This window comes from Podarcis gaigeae (genome assembly GCF_964106915.1).
Source record: "Podarcis gaigeae genome assembly, chromosome: 16".
In the NCBI taxonomy this organism is placed as follows: Eukaryota; Metazoa; Chordata; class Lepidosauria; order Squamata; family Lacertidae; genus Podarcis; species Podarcis gaigeae.
In genome coordinates, this window is record NC_139693.1 from 22,422,608 (window position 1) to 22,438,377 (window position 15,770).

Consider the following 15,770-nt stretch of genomic DNA (forward strand, 5'->3'; position numbering starts at 1 on the left):
ATTTTTGGGCCCTGAACCAAATTCAATCAAGTTATCTTTCTTGGATTTTTCTCTCCCTTAGTCTCTGACTCTTCTCGGCTCCGACTCAGAAGAAACTTGTCATGGCAGACAGCCAGATCCCCTTCTCATGCCATTATCCTGGCCGGCACCGGACCCTTCGAGACACGTTCCGGGAACCCAGCTTGTCTTCGCGGCTTCTGGACGATGACTTTGGCCTGTCCTCCTTCCCCGCAGGCCTGACCTCAGACTGGCCGGACTGGGCCCGCTCCCGACTGGGTCCAGCGTGGCCGGGGTCGCTGAGGTCCCGGACCACTGGCCTATCCCCGCCAGGATATGGCCCCAGATTTGGGGAGTACACAGAAGGTCCGGCCTTTGGGTGCAGCCCTCCCCCCTTTTCTGGGGAGCCGTGGAAAGTGTGTGTCAATGTGCAGAGCTTTAAACCCGAGGAACTGACGGTGAAAACCAAGGACGGTTATGTGGAAGTCTCAGGTGAGTGATGAGGAAATTAAGCAGAGGGGTGTCATTTTGGATTTGGGGGTGGGAAGGTACATGTCAGAGCAAGCGTTCGAAATGTGTGTAAGTCTAAGAACCCATCTTCACTACCCAGTTAAGGGAGTGTCATTACATCTTATTATTATTTGTTTTATTGCATATATATTATCCCACCTTTTCCCCCTCAAGGAGGCATACGTGATTCTTCACTTCCTTCTTTAATCTCCACAACAACCCTGTGAGGTAGGTGAGGCTTAAGAGTCAGTGACAGGTCCAAGGTTACCTAGTGAGCTACAGGGCCAAGGGAGGATTTGAACCTGGGTCTCCCAGTTCTTAATCTGATGCTCTAACCACTAAATCACTGACTTTGTAGCCATGGCTTCCTCCAAAGAATCCCGAGACTGTAGTTTTTAATGGTGTTGAGAGTTGTTAGGAGACCCCTGTTCCTCCCAGAGAGCTGCAATTCCCAGAGTGGCTGGGGAAACCCAGCCAGATGGACAGGGTATAATATGTATGTATGTATGTATGTATGTATGTATGTTCCCTAAGAAGAGGGATTGATCGTTGAACCATGCTGGAAATTGTAGTTCTGTGAGGGGAATAGGGTTTCCTAACAACTTTTAGCACCCTTAACAAACTGCCTAGGATTTTTTGGGGGGGTGGGGGAAGAAATGTATGTTGCTGATTGGACAGCCTTCCCAACTCCAGAAAGCACCTATCATGATTCATTTTATAATCTCCAAATTCACTGAAATTCAATTCCCATTTGAAGACGGGGAGGCGGGGAAACTAATCAACCAAAGCCTCTTTTTTCATTGCCCCAACCAGGGAAAAAAATGAATTAATGTGCTTTAATAGGATTTTCTGGGATCTGTGCATTAATACTGTAATAATAATATAACAGGCTTCCTCAACCTTGGCCCTCCAGATTTTTTGACACCACAATTCCCATCATCCCTGACCACTGGTCCTGCTAGCTATCGTGGGAGTTGTAGGCCAAAAACATCCGGAGGGCTGAGGTTGAGGAAGTCTGATATAATAATAATAAATTATTATTTATATGCTGCTCATCTAATATTAAAGTATCTATATATACCACCCACTCCTATAAAATACCTAGGTGATGTGTAAGAATGTAGAGGAACGCAGTGAAGCCTAAAGGAGCGTTGAAAACAATGCAGAATGATCACTAATGTGACTGGCTCTTTATAAGAATAATTCAGCAGCTGCAAAGGCCTGAACAATGGTCTTCAAGAGACAAAGTTGAAAGCGAGGAGGCCTCTGCTTTCTGCAGCATGGGGTTAGTGACATTCAATCCCCGACATCTAGTTGAAGCCTGTCAGGCTTCTGAGACAAGGAGAATGAAAGCAAAGTGCGTCATTTGATTCCTGGCCGGTTGCCATATGTGTGAACTGCTTGTTTTTGAGATGCCTTCTGTTTGGAGTTCTGTGGTTCCTAGGAAGCTGGTTTATACTGAGTCAGACCATTGGTCCACCTTGCTCACTACTGTCTACACTGGCTGGCAGAGGTTCTCCAGGGTTTCAGGCAAGGGATCTCTCCCAGCCCTTGCTGGGGATGCTAGGGATTGAACCTGGGACCTTCTGCATGCAAAGCAGATGCTCTACCACTGTGCTACGTCCCTTCCCTGATATAAAAGGAGCATAGTAAGCCATCTTGTACCAAGTCAAGCCATTAATCCATCTAGCTCAATACTGAGCTACATTGAGAAGGAGCAGTTATTGGGGGTTTCAGGCTATGAGTATTTCCCAGTCCCAGGAATCCAATCTGTGCTTTTCTGCATGCAAAGCAACTGCCCTAACCACTGAGCTATGGCACTTCCCCAGTAGTGTTTTGTTTTTGTTTTTAAATCTGAAGCTGCCCAGCCTCTCTGGATGGTTTAGTCCAGAGGTCAGCAACCCGCGGCTCCGGAGCCGCATGTGGCTCTTTTACACCTTTGCCACGGCTCCGGGGCGGATACTAGTGAGGGGAGGAGGTGCATTATGCGCCCCGAAACTCCCCACTGTGGCGGGCACTGTACTGGCTGTGATGTCGCATGGGGGCGGTGCGTGCGTTAGTCACGCACCGTCCCGACGTCATCTTCCCGCCCGCTACATTGTAAGGGGCATGTAGGCTGGTCACTGTTTTGAAGGGGAGTGAAGAACACACACACAAAAAAAGGTAACTTGTTAATTTAATGTTTATTTCTATGAGGAGGAGTAATTCTGAGGGGTCAAACAAAGAAATAATAAAAAAGTGACAAAAAAGTTATTTTTATAATGACGAGTTTTGCGGCTCCCAGATTTTTTTTCTTCGGAAACGGGTCCAAGTGGCTCTATTTGTCTTAAAGGTTGCAGACCCCTGGTTTAGTCTTCAACGTGCATGTCTGAACCAGTTCTAAGATTCCCCCATCCACAGTGCATGTAAATTATACACTAGATCATATTAGCTGGGGCTGAGGCAAGTTGTGGTCCAAAACAATATGAAAGGCATCAGATGATGGTGATTAGATTGATGCCTCTTATATGACAAAATGACTTGTTCTAAGTGGTTTGCAAATATGAAGCCAATCTATAATTTAAACGCACACACCCATGCACAATCACGTTAAAGCATCCTCAGTTAAAACAGACAACAAAACAATTTGGAAGCATGACAGTTAATACACTTTTAAAAAAGAAAAGACAAGAAAACAGTTACAATGATAAAATCACAAGTTCAGCTCAGGGGAACACTTCCCTAAACAGGTGTGCCTTCAGGAGCCAGCGGAATGCCAATAGTGATGGGGCCTCTCATATTTCAGCAGGTGTCTCCAGTGAAAAAGCCTGCTTCTGTGTTAGCACCCACCACTAGTCATTGGCTGGGAAAAGCTGGTCTAGTCAGTTTGGCACTGGAATGTGTGTAACACTGCACATGCATTCACCATCCCCATGCGATGCCATGTGCTATGACAGCACACAGATGCCCACTCAAGGCAAGAGATATCTGGGGTCGAAGTATTCCTGCATTTATTTTCATGTTGGGGGCATCCCTTAGGTCACTTCCAGACAATCTCTTTATGAGCATTCATCGTGATTGGTTTTCAGGGAGGTTAGACAAAGCCAGCTATTTTATGACCATCGTAATGACCATATGGTGTTCTCCTACAAATCGCGGCCATCGTACACCCTTCTCCCAGTTTGGATTTCCTCATACCAGGGGCACTCCAAAAAGGAGAAGAGATACCCTTCTCCAAAAAGGAGAAGAGGGTATTAAAAAAAATCCAGATTGAAGGAGGCGAAGGTGTGTAAAGACAGTGATTTAGAGGAGAAATGTCATACAGACAGCGGAGAATACGCAGAGGTACAGGAAACTGGCTATCAACATTGAACGACAGTATGGATGAGCCTTGAATCTCAGCCGCAAATAGCAGCCATCTGGGAGACCTGCTGTGTACAAACTATACTTTAAAAACGCACTTGAAGCGCATCCGTTCCCTCAAAGAATTCTGGGCAGTTTAAGGGTTGCTGGGAATTTTAACTCTGTGAGGGGTGGAACTACAGTGCCTGTCATTCCCTGAGGAAAGGAATGTGTTTTGAATGTCCTTTAAAGTATAGTGTGCAAACAGTTTTAATAAGGTTGTTGATGGATGGCAATCTCTGTCTCTCTCTCCCTACATTATTCTGCACATCAACAGGTGGTTCATGGATAATCACAGGGCTGGTCAGGGATCCGGCCTGCCTAGAATAAATACAGATGTTCTGTGTGGTGACTGAAATCCATGCTGAATGTACTGAGGCCATTTTCACACTGTACATTTAAAGCGCTATGATACCACTTTCACTGCTCCCCCCCCCCAAAGAATTCTGGGAGTTGCCGTCTGCTCAGGGTGCTGAGAGTTGTCAAGAGACCCTTATTCCCTTCCCGGAACTATAATTCCCAGAGTTGCCCAGGAAGGAGGAATGGCTGGGGCAACCCAGTCAGATGGGCAGCATATAAATAACAAATTGTTGTTGTTGTTTTTTAATATGATTTTTATTGAAATTTACAATCATCAACCAACCCCCACCACGCACCATCAAAACATCACATCTTGTTACATGTATCCTACTTTGTGTTTCATAGATCCAAATTGTTGTTGATAAACCACTCTGGGAATTGTAGCTCTGCAAGGGGGAAAGGGCGTCTCCTAACAACTCTCAGCACCCTTAGCGGACAACAGCTCCCAGAATTCTTTGGGGGAAGCTGAGGATGTTTAAAATGTTGCCATAGTGCTTTAAATGTGCGGTATGAATGTGGCCTAGGGAGAGAATGTCAGCAGCAGCAGCTGTTTCTCCAGAGCCGTATCTGAGGTGGATTTGCTCCTGCTGAGGCTCTTGCTAGTTCACCCAGAAGCTGTTGGGAATGACGGCAGAGACAACCTGTCTGCCATGAGGGCAGTCTGTGGGTAGACTCTTGCCAGGGAATTTCATTCCATAGAGATTTTCTGAGCGTTTTTATGGCCGTGCCTCAGACAGCAGCTGTTCCTGGCGATGCTGGAGCCTCATGTAGAAAACGAAGCACGGCATACAGAAAAGTTTTTCTCCCTCTCTGATAACACTGAAACCCAGGGGAATCCAACAAAGCTGAATGCTGGAAGATTCAGGACATATTTATAAAATCATTGCTTGATTGTTGGGTTTAAAAAGCACCTCAAAGTGGTTTACAGAAAGATAAAATCCATGCCAGCGTTTCTAGGAATCTGGATAGGCTTGTCTAAACAAGAATGTGTTTAGCAGGCGCTGAAAGACAGAAGAAATGGCTTCTTTGTACAGTACATAGTTGAACTACAGAACTCGCTCCCACAGGAACTTGGATTTGTTAAAAGACTTTTGGACCAATTCATGGAGAAGTATCTCATTGGCTAGTAGCCACGAACCTATCCTCCAATCCTATGCTTAGCACAAAGGCTGCAACCGGATTCATGGCTTCAAGTTAGAGTTGCTCACTAGTGAAATGTGATCAGAAGCAAAACATGGAGCAAATATAAAGATACAGTGGTACCTCGGGTTAAGTACTGAATTCGTTCTGGAGGTCCGTTCTTAACCTGAAACTGTTCTTAACATGAAGCACCACTTTAGCTAATGGGGCCTCCTGCTACTGCCGCGCCGCCGGAGCCCAATTTCTGTTCTCATCCTGAAGCAAAATTCTTAACCCGAGGTACCATTTCTGGGTTAGCAGAGTCTGTAACCTGAAGCGTATGTAACCCAAGGTACCACTGTACTTGGTTGTGTCTAGTGCTAATCGTACTCATTGTAGACTCATTGACATTAATTAACATGACCAATTTAGGTCCATTAATCTCAATAGTTCTACTCATAGTAAAATTCAGTTGGCTACAACCTTTTCTTTATACAGTGGTACCTTAGTTCTCAAACTTAATCCGTTCCAGGAGTCCATTCGACTCCTGAAACATTCGAAAACCAAGGCACGGCTTCCAATTGGCTGTAGGAGCTTCCGGCACTCAAGCAGAAGCCGCGTCCGACGTTCAGCTTCCTAAAAACATTCGCAAACCGGAACACTTACTTCCGGGTTTGTGGCGTTCAGGAACTGATTTGTCTGACAGCTAAGCCGTTTGGGAACCAAGGTACCACTGTATATGTATTTAATACAGAGATATACCACCCCACCTTGGTATCTCGCTGCCATTCAGTAGCTAAGAGAAAACAATCCAGGTACAAGGATTGGCCAGGTCAAAAATAGACGCAGCAGCTGAACAGCATATCAGTAACGCCCGCAGTAACTGGAGCACAGCATGTTTTTAAATCACTGCTGGGTGCTGCCCTGGCTGGCAAAGACCTGCATCTCTCTTCCCTTATTATTAACCTGTAGGTAGAGTTTTAAAACATTCCTGTCCAGCCACACATTTGGTGTCTGAGCGTAATAAAAATCTCGTTGGATCAGGCCAAAGGTCCATCCTGTTCTCACAGTGGCCAGACAGATGCCTGTTTGGAAACCCACAAGCAGATCCTGGGGGCAACATCACCTAGGCTCTGTGGTTTAACCCACAGCATCATGGTTAGCAGTCATCAATAACTGCATCCTCTAGGAATTTGTCTAATCCTCCTTTAAATGCACCCAATTCGGCAGCCATCCGTGCCTCTCATAGTTTTAACTATGCGCTGTGTGACTAAATCCTTCTTTCTGCCAGTCCTGAATCTTCCCTCATTCAGCTTCGTCAGATGACTCTTGAGTTCTAGTGCTGAGATAGGGAGATAAACTTTCTCCTGAAATCCATTGTTTCTGAAAACTATGAAATCATTAATTTAGTTCCAAATTCAGTAAAAGCATACGATATAATGGGGCATGGGTGGCGTTGTGGTCTAAACCACTGAGCCTCTTGGGCTTGCAAATCAGAAGGTTGGCGGTTCGAATCCCACGACGGGGTGAGCTCCCGTTGTTCGGTCCCAGTTCCTGCCAACCTAGGAGTTCAAAAGCACACTAAAAAGTGCAAATAGATAAATAGGTACTGCTCCGGCGGGAAGGTAAACGCCGTTTCTGTGTGCTGTTTGCCAGAAGCAGCTTAGTCATGCTGGCCACATGACCCGGAAGCTGTATGCCAGCATCCTCGGCCAATAAAGCGAGATGAGCGCCACAACCCCAGAGTCAGCCATGACTGGACCTAATGGTCAGGGGTCCCTCTACCTTTACCTAACCATGATGGCTGTGTTCTACCTTCACTGTCAGAGGCAGGGTACCCTGTCATTTGGAATCACAAGTGGGGAAAGGTGATGTTGCCCCCAGGATGTGCGCTGCAACCCCAGAGTCATCTGCCACTGAACTTAACTGTCAGGGGTCCTTTACCTTTTTATGTTATATAATACAGCAAGAAAAAAACGGGCGGGGGGGAGAGAATGGAAACATTGTGGGATAAGGGTGGGAAGTCAGCTTTTAAATTTGAATTACTGTATTTTTCCGTGTATACGACTATATTTTTTCCTAAATTTTTCAAGTTTAAAATAACGGATAGTGCATAGTGCATTTTTTAAATTTTGAGTCCCAAAAAATAGGGAGCGTCTTATACACAGGGGTGTCCTTATACATGGAAAAATACGGTAATTTGAGGTTAATTTGTTGACAGTTTTGAAAAATTAATAAAAACTAACGAACAAAAAAACCATTAATTTAGTTTGAGAATATTTGGCTTTTTTATATATTATATAGATATATGATATCACACAGAGAGAGAGAGAGAGTTTATATTTCACTGTTTGTCACCCTGGGCTCCTTTGGAAGAAATGGGATCAACATTTAGTAGTTAAAATAATAAATAATCCTGCCTTGCTTCAGGGCAGAGGAGTTCAGCTAGCATCCCATGCTATTTATGCCCCATATTATCCCACTATTTATTTTATTTATACAATCATAGGCCACCCTATAACCCAAGCTCTCTGGGCAGTTTATTTTTGTTTGTTTGTTTCTCAAGATTCGTTGTAAAACCTGAAAGCAGTTTACAATATATATATATATATATATATATATATATATATATATATATGCTTTCGTAGGTTCTTATATATATAGGTTCCTATATATATAGGTTCTTATATATCCATATATATATATATGGATTAAACAATATTGCAACAGCAAAATGCCTTCATTGTAGTTTAACAAATCGCTCTTTTAAAAAGCCATGACAGAAAACAGAGGGAAAGAAACTTTACAGGGACAAATCAATGTTTAAAAACTAAGGGCAGAGGAATGAAACCCCACAGAGCTGAAATTGTGTAAAGTCATAACATTATTTAGAAGGCAACAGTAAAAAAAAATGTCCTCACTCAACATGAGGTGAGATCGAGAGAGGCTGCATATGCACCATACATTTAAAGAACACACCACACCAAAAAAATCCTGGGAATTTAGAGAGCTACAATTCCCAGCACCCTTAACAAACTACAGTTCCCATGATTCTTTGAGAAGAAACTGTGACTGTTTAAAGTGGGACGGTACAGCTTTAAATGTATAGTGCAGATGGAGCTGGTGTAATTGCTAATTGTTTCTTAAAACATACTAAGTAAGTGGCCCTCCTCTGCGGACTGCGATTTTGATAATTCCATGCTAGATTTGAAAATGACGCTGGTGCTATATGAAAGATCAAGTAGCCCACTGAGACTCCCCTACAATTTTCAGATGGTCTGCTTGGGATGGGGGGCAGTGTTTGAGAGCTGCTGCTTTAACGCCCCCCCCCCCCCCCGCAACATGAAATTATAATAACCAGCTGAGTTAACAAACCAGAATGTGTGGCAAGCTTGATGGAAATTTGTTGTGCTGTGGAATTTGTACACCAAAAAAACCCCTCTGTTCTTTGCAGGTAAACATGAAGAACAACAGGTGGAAGGTGGAATTGTATCCAAAAACTTTACCAAGAAAATCCAGTAAGTATTTCACAGCTTCATTTCCCAGGGAAATGGATGGCCCTGTGGTCTAAACCAGTGTTTCCCAACCTTGGGTCTCCAGCTGTTTTTGGACTACAACTCCCATCATCCCTTGCTAGCAAGACCAATGGTCAGGGATGATGGGAATTGTAGTCCAACAGCAGCTGGAGACCCAAGGTTGGGAAACACTGAGCCTCTTGGGCTTCCCAATCAGAAGGTCAGCGGTTTGAATCCGCAGGACGAGGTGAGCTCCCGTTGCTCTGTCCCAGCTCCTGCCAACCTAGCAGTTCGAAAGCATGCCAGTGCAAGTAGATAAATAGGTACCACTATGGAGGGAAGGTAAACAGTGTTTCTGTGTGCTCCGTCACGGTGTTCCATTGCGCCAGAAGCAGTTTAGTCATGCTGGCCACATGACCCGGAAAGCTGTCTGTGGACAAACGCCGGCTCCCTTGGCCTGAAAGTGAGATGAGTGCCACACCTCAAAGTCACCTTTGACTGGAATTTACTGTCCTGGGGTCCTTTACCTTACCTTACCAAGGAGCTTCTAAATATGTCCGGGGAAAGTACCCAGTATATCTCTTGCCTGGGTCCAGTGCCACTGATCAGCCAGGTCAGTGAGCCAAGGTCTCCAGCATCTCAGAAGGGTTCCTCATGACCCAACTATGCTACCACTTACCTCCCTCCTCACTGGGCACCTAGATTTCATAGATCTATAGGACAGGGCATTCAATTTTGGGCAAATTAAAACGGTGGTGGGTCATGCTGATTGGGGCTGATGGGAGCTGGAGTTCAACAACAACTTAGCCACGAGTTCCCCGACCCTGAGCAAACTCCAAATCCAGAAGTTTGGGGTTACAACTCCCATCTGTAGGGTTGCCAAACCTCCAGGGCTGACCTGGAGTCTCCATGTTTTTCCTGGCCCCCTCCAGGTGGCAGAGAGGGCTTGAATCTCCTGCTGGGAATGTCTTCAAAGCAGGAGCAAACTACTATGAGTGCGACTTGCAAGCTTAAGCATGGCAGAAGCAAGCTACAAATGATTACATAGACTTTCCTCCTCCTCCCCTCTCCCAATTAACCTCTGTCTCCAGAGATCAGCGGTGGGAGAGATTGTAGAGGAAGAATCACCAGGGCCTGTCACCGTGACATCACCAGAGACTGTCAGTAGGTCCATAGATGTCAACATTTCCCTTTTTTAAAGGGAAATTCCCTTATTCTGAATAGGATTCCTCACAAGAAAAGGGAAAAGTTGACAGCTATGAGTAGGTGTCAGGTTTGGGCCCTGAAATCTCATGGTCTGGGATGATCCTGACCTGACAACCTCAGCCAGCCAGCATGCTCCAGAACATCTGAAGGGCACTAAATTACTGGAAACCTGTTTTTAACAGAAAAAATAAATACAGTAAATGGTTGCCTTTAGGTTAACTTCTCTGAACACTAGTTTGATCAGGGTCAGCTGTTAGGGATGCTGAATGCATCGTATGCTGCGGAGGCCAGGCTGCTCTGGATTTCAAGAATATGGGCTCCCTGCCTTGAACCGACATTCAGGCTTTCCCATTCCCCGCTTGGCGGGATTTTATTACAGAATCAGCTCACCAGGCAAGCAGATTGAAAGCCTCTCCTCACTTGCTCACTGACTCTTTGACCTCTGCCCATCGGGCTCCTGGAACCTTTTCCTGTAAAGATGATACAGGGCTCTCTAGGTGCCAGTAAGGCTGGAGCAATGTTGACCTTTCCTCCCGGCTGACAGCAGCGTGGTCACTCTCATGGCTATCTTGTGCTGATGCTCTGAGCTGATAGGCATTTTGAGGAGCCCCCAGGCTGTCTGGAGACAGAGGTTAATTGGGAGAGGGGAGGAGGAGGACAGACCCCTCAAAACACTGGAGTAGGGGCGTTCTGCACATTCATGGAAATCCTTGGCCATTCCCCACCCCTCACAGGACAGGGTGCCATTTGGCCAGAGCTCCACGCTGTGGGGCAGTGCTTCCCAAAGCAGGTGGCACTGCCCTCTGGGCAGTGGGGGTTACCTTGGGGTGCTAAGAAGCCAGAGGGCAGCAGCAGGGGGGTGCCAGAGGTATAAATGACCATCCGATTCTTTGGGGGGAAGCTGTGGCTGTTTGAAGTGGTATGATACCACTTTAAATGTACGGTGCAGAAGAGGCTTCCATGTAGACAATACTGAGCTATGTGGATTTCCCAGGAGCCTTTGGGGGAAGCCTAGATTGCTTAAAGTTGTATCATACTACTTTCAGTGGATGGTTCAGGTAGGGCTTTGAGCTCAGTCCTGGAGTTGATCTGCAAAGTTGCTTCTTGATGTCTATTTTAGAATCTATGCCTCATCATGCTCTCGGGCCCTCATTGTTTACTTTTAAGCGATGAGTCATGCTCCGGAACTTTCTCTGCCATTAAGAAAAAAATAGCAGCAGGGGACTGCAAGTCACAAAGGGTAGAAGAGTCTTCTCCAGGTTTACCATCTCACTGAGAACCCAACTAGGCCACGGTTGGCCTGTCTCTGGAGTTTCACCAGAGCTCCTTATTTGGGCATGCTTCTTTCCTGCTTGCAAAGTTTACTTTGATGTGCTTGTACTCAGCTTAAAGGAAGGCATCCAGCCAAACCGGCTTGCCAAAGAATTTGCACAGATTTAACACAAAGCCTGTATTACAATACAACACCCCTTTTTAAAAAAAGGGGGGGAGCAAGAAAAGCGAGCATAATCCCTCTCCTAAGCCTTTTCCCTTCTAAACTCTCCCCCCTTTATGAATACACACCACAAATTTAAAGCATGTTTAAAGCACATAGCTTCCTTCACAGAATCCTGGGAGGTGTCGCTTTTACCCAATTGCAAAGCTACAATTCCCAAATTCTTAACTACAGTTCCCAGGACCTTTTTTTCGTGGGGGGGGGGGAATCATGTCCTTTCAATGTAGGGTGTGTACCCAGTTAACATTTAAGGCCAAATGATTAGCTACCAGGGATGCCTAATTCATTCATTGTTAGTTGTGTGGGTTAGTGGTAAGTATGTCAGACCAGGGAGATCAAGGTTCAAATCCCTCACCCGGTCTAGCCTACCTCACAGGGTTGTTGCGGGGTTTAGACCACGAGGAGAACCACCACGTTAACCACCTTGAGCTCCTCAGAGAAAGAGGTGGGAAATAAATGTAGTATATACATACAATATATGATGAAGAAAATTATTAGAATTTATATGCTGCCTTCAGATTGCTTATCTGTTTGACGTCTGGTGAGAGGGCATTCCACAGGGCAGGTGCCACTACTGAGAAGGCCCTGTTACTTAGTTCCCAGTGACATCACTTCTCGCAGTGAGGGAACCACCAGAAGTCCCTCAGAGATGGATCTCAGTGTCTCGGCTGAATGATAATGTGTGTGTTATTTGTGAATCATTATGTTCCCTCCCTAGGCTTCCTGGAGAGGTGGATCCTGTCACAGTTTTCGCATCCTTGTCACCAGAGGGGCTGCTGATTATTGAGGCTCCTCAGATACCTCCTTACATCCAGTACGGAGATGGCAGCTATGGTAATGAAATACCTCTGGAGAACCAAGAAGCGACTTGTGCCTGAAGGATGGCCCATCTAGAAGTTCCCAGCTCCCTTCACCCCCACCCCCTGTTTCTCTCCCTACATGCATTTGCCACTTGATGTTGTACATTTTTTTTCTTATAAAGATCATTTTCCTCCTCAAAACATTCTGCTGCTTCCTCCCAGTATTCCAATCAGATCAGTGTGTGGCTTTCGTATCAGTGGCCTTTTAAAATCACATGACCCAGGTCCTTGCCACGAGTAAGGCATGCCCCTCTAGGCAGCCACATGTCAGTGGTAGGCGGGGCAAGAAATGCTAATTTTACCCTTGTGTGGCCAGATAGTTTCTGCACACACAGGCATGCAAACACCACTCCCTCCATCTAGCCAAGCAAAACAGCATTATCGAGGTTCAAGGGCACTTTTCAACCAGTGAAAAGCACTCAAGGAGAATGCAAAACAGAGACAATGAGGGGCATTGTCCCGGGGACAGCCACAAAGGCCACATAGAGAGAGGTTCGGAGGGCCAGAATTGGCCCGGGACCTGAGGCTCCCCACCTGCGTGCCAGAGGGACTCATTCCAGAAGTCCTGTCACCATCTGGGACGCAACCTCTGGGAGGCTTCTCAGAGGAAGGTGAGAGGTGGCGGTCAGCTTCTAAAACTGTAGTGGTTATATAATAAATAATTGCCCCAGCTGCACTGTGGGCGGCTTCCAGCATAATAAAAACACAGTAAAACATCACACATTAAAAACATCCTGATACAGGGCTGCCTTCAGATGTCTTCGGAAAGTTGTGTGGTTATTTATCTGTTTGGCATCTGAAGGGCAGTTCAGATCGTTTGCAGCCTGGGTGAGCTCCAATTTCCCACAATTCCTAGCAGCTGGGATGTGTTGGGGGCACTAAAATGGTGGCTCCCACTGACCCAGCTTGCAAGCGCTCGCTCAGGTTGTCACACTGGCTAGAGGGGGTGGTGGGAGTGGGCCCTTTCTCAGGTGCTGAGACCTTCTTAGCTTCCCCCAGGTGATGCCCAACCTTCCCTGAATCTCTACCACATCAGCCCATGAACTTCCCAAGGCTGTCCAGGTGTTCCAGAGGTTGAGGAGGCAATAGGCTCAATTAAACTTCAGCTTGAAGAGGGCAGGGCTATGGCAGTCATTGGTCCTTCCCTGGAGGGGGGAGCAGGGCAGAGGTATACGGGCTCATTTGCCATCTAGCCTTCACTTTGCATGCAGGTTCAATCCCCCTTTGGCACCCCCATGTAGGACTGAGAGAGATTCTGTGCTTGAAACCCTGGACTCAGCTGCCACTCAGTGTGGAAAATACTGAGCACGATAAACCAATAGGTCTGACTCAGTATGTTGAAGGCAGGACTGGTCTAAGTCCAGGTGCCTTTACTCCAGCAGTTAAATGCCTTCCCACCTCTGCTCAGTTAAGCTGCACATTCTTCCTGGTGCCACAGTTAACTGAGGTCTTTCTCCCTACTTGAAAGCTTCTGGCTTGTGTTCCCAAAGATTGCTCAGGGTCCAGGGCATCCTTCCTATGGCTCGTATATTAAGATCAGATGTAGTCCCCTTGCCTGGAAGAAATCACACAAAAGTGTGGGGTCAGAAATCACTCTCAGACAGCCCGTTTATTGAGTATCCATCCTCCTTTTTATTTGCACAAAGCTTGTGTGGAGGTTATACAACATCCGTCATTCATTGAGTATCCATTCTGATCTGTTTGCCAGGCAAACAATGCTGATTCAAGCAGCTGTTCTACCCACTTTCCCTGTTCCTTTCCCCATCACTTTCCTTCCTGCAAAAACATCCGTTGGTTTGGTTTGGTTTAGAAGTGGGTTTAGAATCCTCTTTTTATTGGCATCACCTGAATTTGCAAGGATGTGACTGAATCCCATGCCCTGTTCACTGTGATGCTCTGGAAGCTACCAGACAGCTCACACTGTGTCAGAAAACTTGGCTCTCCTCCGTGTCCCATTCTGAGCTATTCGCTGCAATTGAGTGCTGTTCTTGGGCCCTTTGAACCATGGGCTGCTCCTGGGAGGTTCACCAACACACCCACCCCTGATTTTGCACTAAAGTTGTCCCTCTGGGTTGCCGTAATCCATCAAAGTTTACGAGTCTTCCTGGAGTGTCGATGTCTAACTACTGATTAAGACTGAGAATGCCTTGGTCCTTGAGAGACACGGAGTCCTCAGTGCTCTGGTCTTTATCCAGTTCCCTGCCAGGTTCTCATGATTGCTTCTTGTTCTCTCAAGGGCTGTCCTTGCGTTGGGACAGGCCAGGCCAAGCCAGTCTTACAGAAACTCGGGATTGCAACAACACCTTATCAACTGATCCTTTTTATAGAAACACTCCCTAGTTGCAAATTAACGCCTGGGGTTGTAGGCCATGTTAATCCCACTCAGAGTAGACCCATTCAAAAGAATAAGCATGGCTAACTTGGCTCTGTTCATTTCAATGGGCCTACTTTCTGCAAGATTTAATTGGGTACAACTGCCTCTATGACCCCTGGTTTTATCAAGGTCTTACAAGCCATGCTCCAGCATTTTGTCTCTGTATGTGGAATGTAGCAACAAGTCGTTTGTCATTAATATAATTTTGGTGTATGTGAGATATTTATGACAGTAGGAATAGATAGGTTAAATGTTCGGTATTCTCGGCTTTTAGGAAGCTTTTCCTGCTTTCTTTTTTAAATGAAAGGCAATCCAGCTCCCCATAAAGTTGATGTGAACTGCAAGATTAGCTACTTTTGAGTGGGGTGGGTACGTTCTAGACCTGCAGGATGTCATTAGTCTGAAAATACTTAAACATGTGAAATTATGCCCTTGTTTGGAGCAATGTCCTTTTTTTCCAAATAAGACTTGTGCTTTTATTGAACAATAAACCCAAACTGAAGTTTTTAGTTGTGTGTATATGTATATCTGCTACATCCTAACTCGGAGGTTTTCAGATTGGTCCACTAGTTTCATCCATGGCTGGCTAAGGCTGATGGTAATCCAGAACAACTGGGCTTTATACCTGACCCAATACATCTCTTTTTACACCTCGCCCTCGGCTATCCCCTCACAGCTCACCCCCAGCCCTATTCCCTTTTTAAAGGAGGGGGTAGGTGCTTTAAAGAGCGGTTTGCCAAACTGCTCTCTGAAGCACCTCAACCCCTCCATTAAACAACTCTTCTGGGCTGGCTGCCCTCCATGCTGCTTGTTCACTCACTTGCCTGCCATTCAGTGCAGTAGGTGGAGCCACCTATTGATGGCCATGTGAACTGCAGTGTGATGATAGCCTTACGTTTCTATGTATATAGGAAGGCACATAAGCAGAAGTTTTATCTTTTTTGGCACATATG

General features: G+C 45.9%; 1 protein-coding gene across 4 annotated transcripts in view; it reads left to right on the forward strand.

Annotated features, from left to right (window-relative positions):
- The window catches only part of HSPB8 (heat shock protein family B (small) member 8), a 30,236-nt gene extending 14,910 nt beyond the window's left edge, over positions 1–15,326 (forward strand). For all 4 annotated transcript variants that reach the window (XM_083717759.1, XM_083717761.1, XM_083717760.1 and 1 more), the window contains exons 2-4: positions 62–489; positions 8,822–8,885; positions 12,302–15,326. In XM_083717759.1, the coding sequence (XP_083573885.1) occupies positions 102–489; positions 8,822–8,885; positions 12,302–12,461 (612 nt within the window). In that variant the 5' untranslated portion in view covers positions 62–101 and the 3' untranslated portion in view covers positions 12,462–15,326. The remainder of the gene's footprint in view (positions 1–61; positions 490–8,821; positions 8,886–12,301) is intronic.
- Positions 15,327–15,770: the final 444 nt, after the last annotated feature.